This window comes from Oncorhynchus mykiss, chromosome 11 (assembly GCF_013265735.2).
Source record: "Oncorhynchus mykiss isolate Arlee chromosome 11, USDA_OmykA_1.1, whole genome shotgun sequence".
Taxonomy (NCBI): domain Eukaryota; kingdom Metazoa; phylum Chordata; class Actinopteri; order Salmoniformes; family Salmonidae; genus Oncorhynchus; species Oncorhynchus mykiss.
Genome location: NC_048575.1, coordinates 47,499,386 through 47,515,148, shown reverse-complemented (window position 1 = coordinate 47,515,148; position 15,763 = coordinate 47,499,386). Strand labels below are relative to the sequence as shown.

At 42.1% G+C, this 15,763-nt stretch overlaps 1 protein-coding gene and 1 non-coding gene across 2 annotated transcripts; one reads left to right on the top strand and one right to left on the bottom strand.

Moving 5' to 3' along the window:
- Nucleotides 1-552: 552 nt before the first annotated feature.
- Nucleotides 553-6,506, bottom strand: LOC110535790 (ubiquitin-conjugating enzyme E2 R2). The gene is made up of 6 exons (XM_036935616.1): nucleotides 6,193-6,506; nucleotides 5,158-5,407; nucleotides 4,682-4,768; nucleotides 4,489-4,586; nucleotides 3,374-3,508; nucleotides 553-3,236 (listed from the first exon to the last, which is right to left on the bottom strand). Exons 1-6 carry the CDS (start codon nucleotides 6,261-6,263, stop codon nucleotides 2,978-2,980), a joined length of 900 nt encoding a protein of 299 aa, XP_036791511.1. The 5' UTR covers nucleotides 6,264-6,506; the 3' UTR covers nucleotides 553-2,977.
- Nucleotides 6,507-15,468: 8,962 nt separating this feature from the next.
- On the top strand, nucleotides 15,469-15,540 carry trnah-gug. Its single transcript has one exon. It is a non-coding gene; the product is annotated as a tRNA-His (tRNA).
- Nucleotides 15,541-15,763: the final 223 nt, after the last annotated feature.

Genomic DNA, 15,763 nt, shown 5'->3' with positions numbered 1-15,763 from the left:
AAAAAACAAGAAGCCTGTTGTTGCACTGTTATACAGTTGAACCTGTTGATACAGGAATATCCAGTGTTTATGGCTCTTAACTCTGTAACTATCTATTTTCAGGCCCATGTGGCTGCAAAGAAAAAGGACAGGCGCTAAAAGGTTGCGAGCCTCACCTCACACCACAGGAAGCTGCTGGCACCTTCATTGTGGAGGACCGGCTCATTGTTATGGCTGGAACGGAATAAATGGAATGGTATCGAACACATCAAACTAATGGTTTCCATGTGGTAGATGCCATTCCATTCCAGCCATTATTTTGAGCCGTCCTCCCCTCAGTAGCCTCCTGTGCTACACAGGGAGATCAGTAGTGGGAGGTGCTCAATGCTACAGACACCTGCGATTGAGACTTGATTGCCCTACTTCCATCTTCAGACTTTCTCTCATTCACCCCACCAATTTTTAGGGGGGGGGGGGGGGCATTTCATTTGAATGCGTTTTCTTTTTCATTGAAACAAATATCTAACAAGTGGATGTTTTTAATGGCGAAAATAATTCTCACTTTGAAATAGCTTTGACAATTTCCAGTGCTCTCTGTATTTATTTGACTTTGTGCAACAAACAACCCAAATATAAAGCCTTAGATTCACAAAAGAAAGCTTATTTTATCTTCAGTCAACGTTCATGATGTAAGTTCAGTTAGACCATGAAAAACAAGGTGAATTTTCTACTCCGAAAAACAAACACGTAACATTAGCTGAAAGACACCGAGGGCTGGATCCAAGCCACCCTGCCGTAGCAATGTTTATACAATATCTTCGTTTACCCACTATGTTTAGGCCTACATACTACTGCATAAATATTGCCCTGTGCATTTGATTGAATCAAGCCCAAAGTCTCTAAGCGATTATTGAACTTAAATTAAAATGAAACATAATTGAGATATCTAATAAATGATCATAATGGTTATGAAGTGCTCTACGTGTCCCCAAACGGAATGCTTTTCTATGTAATGATTACCCATCTGTGGTCAAGGGCCTGTGACTGGCACTGGGAGATCTCTTTGGCAACAAAAACATCATGAATCACATTTACTTTGGAACCACTTGAGGACTACCAAACTCAAATGAAAAATCAAAGACATTAAGTGGCTTTCAGTTCACTCCATTATACCCAAGCATTTGTAACCTCAATGTCTGGCTCATCAGACCTGCATTCAAATACTATTCGAAATCAAATAGTTTGCTTTCAACAGTCTGGGTTTGCACTTTTGGGACATTTAAAATGATTTCAAATAGTATGTGAACCCAGGTCTGTTGCTTATACACACCCTTAGTAGAGGAAGGTGACACACCCCAAACTTCAGCTGTAACAAAGTGTTATGGAATGGCCAACACTTCCCATGGTGATCCAGCATTCATTGTCTGTGTTTCTGGGTAAAGAGAGATGTTTTCATCAAACCTTGAATGGGAGATTACTGACTACAGCAAATACTAACAGAACAAATTGTCTCTACTTGAAACAGCAGTGTTGCCTCTCTCAGTGCTGGTTTCTGTGCAGAGCAGTTTGTTGGCTCCAATGCTCTGTGGTGTGGTGGGGGGGGTCCACTTGTCTCATTCACCCCTGGTGTTCAAGTCCCCCATAGGCATAGAAAGAATGGGTTGTTACAAATCAGTCACCAAGGAAACAACGCCATGTCGCCAGTCCAGTCCCCATGGAAATTATCCATCGCTGGTACCGTACCAATATTTGGAAGCATCTTGTTTGAGAGCACAAGAGTTTAAGTGACATCAGGCGTGAGACTATCAGTTTATCAGTCTCAGAAACCCTTTATCAGTTTCAGGTGCATTTCACCTTAGAAGTTGGAGCAGAGATTGCTTCTCTACGGTCTCTGGTTGAAAATATGCATGTTGAGATGAATCCACTCAAAGAGATGCATGTTGGGAGTAAGTGCCCAACCCTTCCTATCTGCTAGCGATCTTTGAGTGGATGACTCAGAGAAACATGAGGAACCAAGCAAAAATTGTCCTTTTGGTGTTCAGATCCATGCCAGGGCAATACAGAAAGAGTAGGTTTTTTGTTTATTTATTTAACTGAAGGGTCTTCATCTTGTTGACTATGTGTGAGAGAGTAAGAGATGGGTATGTTAGTTGAGTGCATCTTACCACCCTGTTCCACAGCTTAAGAACAAATTAGAGTTCATTTAAATTGTGGTTTTACGTTTGAATACAATTTGGTTTAACACAACGGAATTAGAATTAGTTTGAGAGTGTATTTTAACCCTGGGAGGGGTAGAAACCAGTGTTGCCAACTTAAAGTCGCTATATTCAGTCAGTTTTCAGACCCCCACAGCAACTTTTATTTGTCAAATTGCCTAGCGACAAATTAAGCTACTTTTCAGGCTGCCTTGGAGATGAGTTTTGATACCCTTTAGTGACTTTTCCCACTAAATAATTCCACAAACAAAAGTGAGAAAAGCTGCCTATGCAAAAGAAGTCACAGCAACACCGCACACACAGGTACAGAAGCATAAGGGGAGGGGGTGTGCAGCGGGAGAAGGGGAGAAAATGCCATGGTTACAGCAAAACATAATCTGCCGACAAATCAAGCAGCCAATAGGAATTCTCGCAAAAAAATTGTTGGCAACACTGGTAGACAGCATACAAGCCAGATTGGTGTCATTATAAAGCATGTGATTATGTTGAACTGTTTAAAACTGACCCCTCAAATGGCTGAATAAGAAAAATGCCATAATAAAACCATTAAATCTGACCCCCATAAAGCTGTTAAAAATCCCTGCTTCAGGTGTAGAGCGCCTTAATAGAATATGGGCATGTTAAGTGCTATGGGAAGCCGTCAAGAATGGGATGGATCGAGCAAGAGTGTGTGTGTGCGCACGTGGTAAGGAATCAGAAAGTAAGGATAGGAGGAGGCTGCAGCAGAGTCACTGGTAGGAAGGGTGTGGGGAGGAGCGGGATAAAAAGCGAGAGGAGGAAGGTCATGACTCTTCGTTGCCCGAGTCTTCCTCGTCAATTAAGCAGTTCCCCTCCTCTCCGGCCATCTGGCACCCAGCTTCTGCATCATCTTCGTCTTCCTCGTCATCCTCCTCAATGTCATCATCGTAGAGGTCGTCGTAAAGCAAGTCCGAGCTGCTGTCGTGGGAAGGCACTTTGGTCTGGATGCAGTACTCCGCCAGCGTGGTAGGGACCTTCACCCCATCCCGCTCCGCCTCCACTTTAGTGGACACTACCTGCTTCCTGAGAGAAAGAGAGTAAGATTCCAGGTAGAAAATGAAGTGATTGGCTGCACTGAATTTCCATGTTTAGTCATGTGTGTGTGTGAAGGAGTATATTGCAGTTTTTCATTGCGTGTTAAAAGAGAGAATTTTAGGTACCTGATGATCTCAGCATACTCTTTGTCCTTGCCCTTGCTGTCTCTCCACTTGCGGAACATAACAGAGGCATCGACATTGGCCGGGGAGAAGGTGTTGGGCTCGTTCAGCAGAGAGATCACACTCAGTAGGATGGTCCTGAATAGACATATTCATATACAAAAAGTACAGGTAAGGTCACAGGTGAGTACATCTGGGCTGTGTTCACTAGGCATGTCAGGGGTACGTTCAGTTGATTAAACATTTAGCAAAGTTTTACAACAGTACGTACTGAGAGACATTCTCCTGAAATGTTGCGCACCATTCTTCAACTTTTAGGTATACGGTGCATTTGGAAAGTATTCAGACCCATTGACTTTTCCCACTTTGTTACAACCTCATTCTAAAATTGATTAAATAGGATTTTGCTCTGACATACACTGTCAACCTTATATAGACAGGTGTGTGCCTTTCCAAATCATGTCCAATCAATTGAATTTACCACCGGAGGACTCAAAGTTATTGAAACATTTCAAGGATGATCAATGGAAACGGGATGCTCCTGAGCTCAATTTCGAGTCTCATAGCAAAAGGTCTGAAAACTTAAGTAACTAAGATATTTCTGTTTTGTATTTTTAATCAATTTGCAAAAGTCTAAAAACCTGTTTTCGCTTTGTCATTATGGGGTATTGTGTGTAGATTGATGAGGACAATTTTAGAATAAGGCTGTAACGTGAAAAAGTCAAGAGCTCTGAATACTTTCCGAATGCACTGTATAGAGAGCAATAGTAATGGGCTCCCGAGTGGCGCAGCGGTCTAAGGCACTGCATCTCATTGCAAGAGGCATTACTATAGTACCTGGTTCGAATCCAGGCTCTCTCAAATCCGGCCATATTTGGGAGTCCCATAGGGCGGCGCACAATTCCGTCATCCGGAATAGGCCGTCATTGTAAATAAGAAATTGTTCTAAACTGACTTGCCTAGTTAAATAAAAATCAAATGGTGTATTTTTAAGGCACTAACGGAGGCTTTGGCTTGTTGGCCAAAATTGGAAATTGGGTTTGTCAAGGGTTTTTGGATAAATTACATTTTGAAGCATTTACACTGCATTCGGAATGTATTCATACAGAGTATTTTACCTGACATTCTGGGTGGGGTTCCATCTCTCAGAGGGTAGCTCTCCGCTCTGTGGGTCGTCAACAGGGGGGTGAAGGATGGAGATACACACTTCCCCATTCTGTAGACAAACAGCAAGTTACTCTCCACAGCAAGACCAACAATTACCCATAAACTCATAAAATCAAGACAAACATACAATGTGGTATACATCACCTCATATATGTTGGGGTGCCACATCTTTGTGAGGAAACGGAAAGTAGGTGGAGAGTAGGGGTAGTCAACTGGAAACTTCATGTGTGCCTGGGAAATGAAAGTCAGTGATGTGTGCGGGAAGGAATACTTTGGCTTTTTACAAATAGTGTGTCGCATATTGACACCCACTGGAGGGTTGTGGCAAGTTCTTCCTGGGTGACAGCTTAAGACTCAGTTGTAACATAAAATATTGCAATGTTAATTTATATGGTCAAATAAACTATGGAAAGGCTACAAGCAGTATGCCAAGTTTGGGAAACACTGCTCTCTAGGCAGGGGTACAGGGATTGCCTACATATAACAAAAAAGTGTGTTTGTATATACTATAAGTAACGCTATTGTTTGGATTCTTGTTATTTTATTAATACTTTCTATACTCTAGACTAGTTAGCAATAGGTCCCAGATCACGTGTATTGCAGAAGAAATTCTCCCTCACCTTGAAGTATCCTCCCTCATAAAGTGTGTTGGGGGGTCCAAATATGGCCACCTCCCAGTTGTACAAGTCAGACTCTTCTACTGGTGTGATGCGGAAACCCTCCACTGGTTCCTCTTGGAGAGACTTCAGTTCAAGCATTAGTGCCTTCTGAGAGCTTGGCATCTGCTGCTGTGCCATGGTGACCCCAGTGGCAATGAAGACTGGCTGAAAACCGGACGACCCCGTTGGCACTCGCTCTTTGGAAGCTTTCCTAACAGCCAGTCAAATAAATCAGGACCAATTCAAATTGCTCGTCCCAACAACCAACAGCTGGTTGTCATACAGAGGGGCTGCAAGCATTACCCACCAGTGGTGGCACCACGTTTAGTTGGTATCTAGGTTAGCTAACGTTATCCATCCAACTGTGCAGCCTGCTCTCAAAACGTTAGCTAGCTAGCTACAGTAGCGAGGTAAACAAAGCGACAAACTGCTGCTAGCTCTGTTGACAGTTCTGTAGATAATGAGGAAGCTGCTTTTGGTAGAGACTAAAATACTCCTATACGGTTTAATGACGTGTCAAATGTTTTTAACGCCGCACATTCCTCAATCTGATCATATATGTTATGGTTGTATCCTGGATGGGAGGGGGGTGCCGTTTACAAATGATCCATCGAAACGTTCAAAATATAGCTTGCTAGCGTCTTTGATCTCCAACCAGTTTAACTTGTGTAATAATAAATTAGACGACAAAGGGTGTTTCTAAAATGTTTTCCATGTCATTCGTCCGTTCTCCGTCGATAGGTGTGCACGTTCAGCGGGTTGTTCTCCGTCATTTGTTTGTGTGCGCGAGCATAGCAAGCTTCTCCACTAGAGTCAAACTCAACGAACGTTTATGATTTAGTTTTAAAGCCGCCCGACAAGCAGAATCTCTTTAAAATAACTACAGTGATATAAATTAATCCACGTGTGTAGGAACTTCATTTTCTCTCTCTCTCGTTTCTCACTTCGCAGTTTGCTTTCAACAGATTCCAGTGCACTTGCTGTCTCGCGCCATACCTGTGTGAAGCTAGCCACTTCTTCTTCTTCGATAGGTTTAAGGGCGGTTGGCGTCCAATAAAATGTTGCATTACCGTCACCTACTAGACTGGAGTATAACTTCCTTATTTTGCTTTAAAAAAATAAGAATACAAAAATAAACACCCTACAGTCACTAAAAACCCACCACCCTACTCCACTATTTAAATATATGTAGTCCTACCTCAGACCACTTATCACACCCTGTAGACAGTCAAGTCTTGCACACTCAAATACCTCTCTGCAGCTGCCACCACAACCTCAATTGTCTGTGACTTATGTCCCACCCCTGCAGTACAGTGATAACCATTGCTATAAATGCAAAAAATCTAATCTTACTGAAACATATACTGTATCACTTGTTACTCACACCACTCCACTCCACTCCACTCCTCTCCCCCTACTTTCTGAACTGCCTCAGCATAGGACAACTTGTGCTCTACTCTAACCCTGGAAACCTCAATCTGCCTCCCTCGCATGGGACATTTATGATCCCCAACCCCATGGGCACCCCTACAATTAGCGCATACCACTACTTTCCCCAATGCTACACATTCCTTTGTCTCATGCCCTTCTGCACACTTCCACACCTCCCTCCCACACACTGCTGCCACATGCCCATACGCTTGACACCTGTAACAACGTAATGCTTTTGGCACAACATCTCGTAAGGGATAGCGTATATCTAACATCACTTTGTCGGGTAAAGACTCAACATCAAAACTCAAAAGGACAGACGACAACTATTCTGTTTCGCCACCCTGTCTGCGTCGCACCAAACGACAAGTATCACAAACACTGTGAATCTTCCCTTTCAGTTGGTCAACTTTCACATTTACCCCTACCCCAGTAATCACTCCTCTCAATGGCACCTTTTCACAGGACCACTTCCTGGTCACCAATTCCACGAGACTGAACTCTGTTTTCAGCCACCCTGAAACCACAAATGGATCAGCCAAAAGGGTCCACTTTTTAAAAAAATGTCACGCCTACGGTCACAGAGTCATCTTTATCCTGACCCTTGGTGCAAGCATCGAGCTCCGACAACTTCACCACATCTACCACTTTCGATATTTCGCCCTCTTTCACTTCCATTTCTCCTCCAGTCTTCGATCCGGCGTACAGCTCACTCTGCTTACACTTTCTACCATTCTTATTTAACAAAACATCTCCTTACTGTGCTGAAAGTGTGTGGTCAATCACAGTTTACAACATTTCTAAATCCTCCTACCTAACTCAGTACTTCTGAGAAAATAAAAAAGAGCCTTACTAACTTCTAATAGACCCTCCCCCATCCCCCAAATCCCTTCCAAACCTTCCCAACCTCAATGTCCCTATACTTCAATATTTCCCTCTCTAACATACTTACAACAATATAACAACACATGCTCCACTGTTTCATCGACCATACACTCCAGACACAAACCATTCTCATGCTTGCCAACCAGATGTAATGACGAGTTCAATGTACAATGTTCTTAGCGCAATCGAGCAAATACCACCTCTTCCTTCCTAATCTGAACTTTGAATCTTGGTCCACCAACCTTTCTTTGGAGGGCATATAAAGGCTCTGATCTTACATTTGGCCTCACCACTACCCAGTGGAACATTAATATAAATTATATCTTGTTTCAAAGCTCTTTTGCCTAACTGGTCTACAATTTCATTCCTTTCCACACCCGAATGTGCTGGGACCCAGCAGAATATCCATACTACACCCATTCTCTCAATTCTCCATAATTACATGAATACCTCCAATAGTAGGTCACTCCTATTAGATTTACCAGATTATAAACTATTCCATACAGACAGAGAATCTGAGCATACTATAATTCTAACAGGTTGTATGTCCTTCACCCACTGGAGGGCAACTACTATTGCCAACAGTTCAACTGAGTATACTGACAGTTCATCTAGTCTTCTACATATTTGCACATCAAATTCAGGAACACAAACGCCTGCTCCTCTGCACCCACTATCTGGGTCCTTGGATCCATCTATGAAAAACGGTAAACAAGCATAAATACTTTTACCAATGTAATTGTCAACCAGTTTTCCAATATATCACTGACTTCTGACCAATCTTTCATTTTCTCTACCAAGGTTAGATCAAGAACCGGATCTGGGAGTAACCATGGATGAAAATCCCCTATCACCACAGAAGGGCCAACCTCCAACTCCCTCAAACCACTCATCAGCAAGCTTTCCAACTGTCCAACCAAAATATAGTTCATCAACGATTGTCTATTAGCACCCATTCATAACCAGAGACCGAGCACATAAGATTCAACACCTTCTTACACTTGGTTTCAACATTTATGTCATGATCTGTCCATGTACAGTTGAAGTCGGAGGTTTACATACACCTTAGTCAAATACATTTAAACTCAGTTTTTCACAATTCCTGACATTTAATCCTAGTAAAAATCCAATGTCTTAGGTCAGGTAGGATCACCACTTTATTTTAAGAATGTGGAATGCCAGAATTACAGCAGAGAGAATGATTTAGTTCAGCTTTTATTTCCTTCATCACATTCCCAGTGGGTCAGAAGTTTACATACCCTCAATTAGTATTTGGTAGCATTGCCTTTAAATTGTTTAACTTGGGTCAAACATTTCGGGTAGCCTTCCACAAGCTTCCCACAAAAAGATGGGTGAAATTTGGCCCGTTCCTCCTGACAGAGCTGGTGTAATTGAGTCAGGTTTGTAGGCCTCATTGCTCAGACACGCATTTTCAGTTTTGTGATGGCCACTCCAATACCTTGACTTTGTTGTCCTTAAGCCATTTTGCCACAACTTTGGAAGTGTGCTTTGGGTCATTGTCCATTTGGAAGACCCATTTGCGACAAAGCTTTAACTTGTCAATTGTCAACCAGTCTTGAAATGTTGCTTCAATATATCCACATAATTTCCCTCCTCATGACACCATCTATTTTGTGAAGTGCACCAGTCCCTCATGCAGCAAAGCACCCCCACAACATGATGCTGCCACCCCAGGGCTTCACTGTTGGGATGGTGTTCTTTGGCTTGCAAGCCTCCCCCTTTTTCCTCCTAACATAACAATGGTCATTATGGCCAAATAGTTATATTTTTGTTTCATCAGACCAGAGGACATTTCTCCAAAAAGTATGATCTTTGTCCCTATGTGCAGTTGCAAACCGTAGTCTGGCTTTTTTAAATGGCGGTTTTGGATCAGTGGCTTCTTCCTTGCTGAGCGGCCTTTCAGGTTATGTCAATATAGGACTTGTTTTACTCTGGATGTAGATACTTTTGTACCTGTTTCCTCCAGCATCTTCACAAGGTCCTTTGCTGTTGTTGTGGGATTGATTTGCACTTTTCGCACCAAAGTACGTTCATCTCTAGGAGACAGAACGCGTTTCCTTCCTGAGCGGTATGATAGCTGCGTGGTCCCATGGTGTTTATACTTGCGTACTATTGCTTGTACAGATGAACGTGGTACCTTCAGGCATTTGGAAATTGCTCCCAAGATTAACCAGACTTGTGGAGGTCTACAATTTTTTTTCTGAGTTCTTGGCTGATTTCTTTTGATTTTCCCATGATGTCAAGCAAAGAGGCACTGAGTTTGAAGGTAGGCCTTGAAATACATCCACAGGTACACCTCCAATTGACTCAAATTATGTCAATTAGCCTAACAGAAGCTTCCAAAGCCATTACATAATTTTCTGGAATTCTCCAAGCTGTTTAAAGGCACAGTCAACTTAGTGTATGTAAACTTCTGACCCACTGAAATTGTGATGCAGTGAATTAATCTGTCTGTAAACAATTGTTGGAAAAATTACTTGTGTCGTGCACAAAGTAGATATCCTAACCGACTTGTCAAAACTATTTTTTGCTAACAAGAAATTTGTGGAGTGTTTGAAAAACAAGTTTTAATGACTCCAACCTAACTGTATGTAAACTTCCGACTTCAACTGTATATCACTCATTGAACCATGGACCCAAATATTTATACTTAGAAACCCTCCCCATAGGCTGTCCATACAGAAACAACTGTATATTATCAGAAACGTTCTTCTTCAAGAACAACAAGACTTCACCACTGACAATTTAAACCCCAGTCAATCGACCATCTTTCAACATCCACTATAGCTTGTTGAATAGATTTGATCACAAGATATTCCTTCCCCTCTTCCAAATAGCTCCATTATCAGCATATGGAAGCCCCAATACCCCTACCTACATTTGAAAACCCACTGTTCATCGTAATGTTGAACAAAATAGGACTCCATAGGCATCAGATAAAATGGATCCTATTTTAACTTTGATAGAGGGATTAAATACGGCCAAAACCCAGTTATATAATCTCCCACCAATACCAAGTCTTTCCATGTTAATCAGTAGGCCTTCTCTCCACTTAGTGTCATAAGCCTTTTCAATGTCAAAAAAGACCGTAGCCATTCCTTCTTTCATGACCACAGTTTTTTCCAACTTCATTGCTCACCTGCTTACATCTGGTTTACTAATGCATCCTTTACGGAATCCACAATTGACATCGACTAACTAAACCTCTATGTTCCAGGGAATATGACAATCTGTTGACTATCCTCTTTTCCATCAGTTTACACAAATTAGAGGTCAGTGCTATTGGTCTACAACTCTCAGCACATGAAGGAAGGGTCCTTACCAGGCTTTACATAAGGTAATTTTACTGCACGTTTCCTACCAGAAGGTATAACCCCCTCACTCCAAATCGTATTACATAATCCCAGGAGAACATGTATGACCTCATCAGGTAGATGCTTAAACATTACATAGCACACCTGATCATGACCTGGGGCTGTATATCCACAGTGTCACGCTCGTCGAAATGATCGGACCAAGGTGCAGCGTGGTGAGCGTACATTTTTTCCTTATATCTTTAAATGTCGCCAACAAAAACGACCGTGAAGCTCCGTAAGGCTATACCTGCATCAAACAAAGACAACTACCCACAAATAAAAAAGGGGGGGGGGGGGAAATGCCTAAGTATGATTCCCAATCAGAGACAACGATAGACAGCTGTCCCTGACTGAGAACCCTACCCGGCCAAAACATGGAAACAAAGAACATAGAGTTTCCCAGCCGAGTCACACCCTGACCAACCAAACATAGAGAATAAAAAGATCTCTACGGTCAGGGCGTGACACACAGCTTATTAAGGTTGAACGCATCTCATCTATGGTGAAAAACAGCATCCAAAGAAGAGTCAAAAGTATCCCTTTTCTTATACACATTAACACGAGCATTTCAAATCTCAAAGTAACCCCTCTATGTACCCTAACAAATGTCTTCCCCAACAAGTCAGATTTTTCTTTATCAGTTTCAGCAATTTTTGGACCAAAACCTGGAATTGGAGTCAAAATATGAACTTGCTTCTTTCAGTTATCTTCTTCAACATAGACTATACATCCCCCAGCTCAGTACCCCTGCCTATTGTAGAGCAGAACTGTCTCCATGCATTTCTCTTGACAGACTTAACGACCCTACGTACTAAAGCCCTCTTCCTTTAGAAATCAAGTAGATTCTCAGGAGTCATATTGCTATGCAACACTCTGTAAGCCCTATTTCTTTCTCAAATAGCTACAGCGCACTCTTCAGTCCACCAAGGAACTACCTTCCTTTTTTTCCACCCACTTCACTCACTGGCACATATAAATTTGCAGCACACAAAATCAGAGCTGTCACATAGGCCGCACAAAGACAGCTCTCCAACAGACTTTGAGGCAATGATCAACAAACTTTTCCCAGTCTGCTTTATGAAAAGCACCATCTTCTGAATGATACTCTATCTGGAATAGTAACATCAAAGTTAATGAAATCAGGAAATGATCACGTCCAACAGTCGAATCATTCATTACATTACATTCACACAAAGATACAATAGAGTTAGAAGCCAGTGAGAGGTCCAGGCAGGATGTAACCCCTCTAACAACACCGACTCTTGTACCACATCCATCGTTAAGACATACTAATGCTGGTTTCCATCATATCTTCCACAATAGTACTATCAGCATCTGTATGTGTGCTTCCCCATGTGTATTAAAGTTGCCATACCATATCTCTCTAGAGCCCAATTCTCCAGATATTTCATCAAACATTGCTACAGATAGTTGATGACTAGGGTTGTGAAAATGTTGTAACTTAATATTACTACCTGCACTGTAGATTCCCACCGCCACACATTCATATGAGACAGTTATATTATGATATTCAAGACCTTCCCTTAGCACACTCACCACCCTGTCCAATCTATCAGATCTGATTGATCAATAACCAGGAATAATCAAATCAAGATGTGGTCTAAGCCATGTATCTTGAAAACATATCACATCAGGTTTGATCGCTAAATCAATGACATATTTCTTAAAACTCCTGACCGTTAGTAATAAGGCTTCTGGCATTCCACTGAAGGATAACAAAAACCATAACTCTAATTATCATCATACTGAGACATTCCATCATTAGTATTATTATTAGGCGTCAACATGTGAGAACAAGATTTCTGAACAGGTCTAGTATCCGTGTCTGGACCAACATAAGCAACATTTCCTACAGTAGGTCCACTTATTCCAGGAGAAGCCCTATTGTCTCCATCATTCCGCCTAATAGTTCCATCAATCTGCCTTGCAGCCTCTGCATAAGAGTCATTATGAGTGATTTTATATCTTTGGGCCTCTCTAGCCTTTTTCTGTACCTGGCATCCATCAAATGTGGCACTCTGTTCCCACCCCAATTACAACAGTTAAACCTTGACATTGTTCCCACATTCACTATAATCATGTGCCCCTCCCCACTTGGCACATCCTTTCTTTCCTTTGCACAGAGCCACTACATGTCCCATTCATTGGCATTTAAAACACCTTAATGGAGGTGGGCCAAACTCTCTTAACAATGAAAACCAGGAAGCCCATCTGTACTTTCTTACATAAAACCTTCTCAAACATTAACAGTACTGACAGGCTTTCTTTCCTACTGAACAGACGTTTGGATTCAACCATTATGCCCCCCTCTACATTTTCTTTGAAATAAACCTATGGACATAGATAGTGGAACCCCAGAAATCCCCCCCCTCCTCCTCAGTTTAGCCGAAGATCATTGACATGACTTGTGGTTTTCTTCCCATTGGGAGTTTTCATTTTCAGAATCTTAGGGTTTAGATGAGACAGTGGTCTCATCAAACACGAGTACAACTTGACACATCACTACATTGTTTTTCACTTCACGTTCTCAACACTAGAAGTGCCACTGCTGTTAGCAGCGTTTATAGCAGGGCCAATATTTTTCCTTTTCACTTTCATCCCCACCCACACCATCAGGACTATCATTAATGTCGACCACAGTCCTGTACAGCTGTTGCTAAAACCGCCTACCACAATATAATACGTTGGATTCTATTTCACTTCCTCGTTTGAAGTCGAATCCCTCGAATGCCGATCGCTTTGTCGTGGAACACTCAGGCCTTGTAAAGCAGCTGCTTCGTCTTGATGTTCATCTTTGTTAGTAGTTTACCGAGCTTTTCCTTTTCAAACAAGCGCGCTCTTCCAGCCACCATCCACAGACACTTCCTCACCTGACAGCCTCTCACCCCTCCGAAGCTAGCCAAAACAAGGATTAGCCACAATAGTAGAATTTGCCTTTCCTCTTCAAAATAAAATGAAAGTGATTCAAACGTATACAAAAATAGTGGAATCGTGACATATTTGGACTAGATAATGCTCAACAAGGTCGGAATGTTGTTATATAAATGCAACGAAAGACAATAATTTAAAATGTTGAAATCGCACTGATTATGTATGAGATTATGTATTAGAACTGCATTGGGGGTTATACTTCTATGCACTATACACCCCTATCTCCTGTATATGGATCTCGGATCCATAAATTGGGGTATGAGGCTACTCGATGACACCCACAGATTACGATTCTGAAGAGTTTACACAAATATTAGCATCGTAGTTCATCATATTAGTGAACTCTAACTGTCAGATATCACCCCATTGTGCGTAATGACATTCATTTTGCAATGTACAGCCTTACCTATGGCCCTTGGGTACTCGGTTACATACTTTAAGATGGCAGGAGCAGTGGTTCCCTGTATGTCCCTGTCCCTGAACACCTCCAAAATAAAAGTAATGTGGTTTGATAAGAATGACCCTCTGAGGGTTTAGAGCTTGAGGTAGTCACCTCATACAAGCACTTGGGAGTATGGCTAGACGGTACATTGTCCTTCTCAGCAAATATCAAATCTGTAGGCTAAGGTTAAATCTAGACTTGGTTTCCTCTATCGTAATCGCTCCTCTTTCATCCCAGCTGCCAAACTAACCCTGATTCAGATGACCATCATACCCATGCTAGATTACGGAGACATAATTTATAGATCAGCAGGTAAGGGTGCTCTCGAGCGGCTAGATGTTCTTTACCATTCGGCCATCAGATTTGCCACCAATGCTCCTTATAGGACACATCACTGCACTCTATACTCCTCTGTAAACTGGTCATCTCTGTATTCCTGTTGCAAGACCCACTGGTTTACGTTTATTTATAAAACCCTCTTAGGCCTCACTCGCCCGTCTCTGAGAGATCTACTGCAGCCCTCATCCTCCACATACAAACACCCGTTCTTCCAGTCACATTCTGTTAAAGGTCCCCAAAGCACACATCCCTGGGTTGCTCCTCTTTTCAGTTCGCTGCAGCTAGCGACTGGAACGAGCTGCAACAAACACTCAAACTGGAGTTTTATCTCAATCTCTTCATTCAAAGACTCAATCCTGGACACTCTTACTGACAGCTGTGGCTGCTTTGCGTGATGTTTTGTTGTCTCTACCTTCCTGCCCTTTGTGCTGTTGTCTGGGCCCAATAATGTACCATGTTTTGTGCTACCATGTTGTTGTCATGTTGTGTTGCTACCATGCTGTGTTGTCATGTGTTGCTGCCTTGCTATGTTGTTTTCTTAGATCTCTCTTTATGTAGTGTTATGTTGTCTCTCTTGTCGTGATGTGTGTTTTGTCCTATATTTATTTGTCATTTATTTAAAAAATGTTTTTATTTATTATCCCAGCCCCCGTCTCCGCAGGAGTTATTTTGCCTTTTGGTAGGCCATCATTGTAAACAAGAATTTGTTCTTAATTGACTTGCCTAGCTAAATAAACGTAAACATAAAATTAAAAATACGCTGCATAGCTCAACAATTAGCAAGTTTATTATCAACGTCACTACAAATCGCAATTTCTCCCATCTAGGGGCAAGCCCTGGTAGCTCGCCGTGATCGTATAGTGGTTAGTACTCTGCGTTGTGGCCGCAGCAACCCCGGTTCGAATCCGGGTCACGGCATTGCGATACACAATGTCACGGCAAAAGGGCTCTGTTTTTAGATGTTTTTGAAAGCAACATAGTCTTCCCTACAAAAAAAAGAATCAAGTTAACTCGCATAGCTTTTGGCCCACAGCTAATGATCAGCAGACAAAACGCGAGGAGCCATGTGAGTGCAGCGCGCCGTGCGTAAATGGAATATTCCGATTCGCCAGCAGCCGGCGCACAAAGCAAACTAATTCTG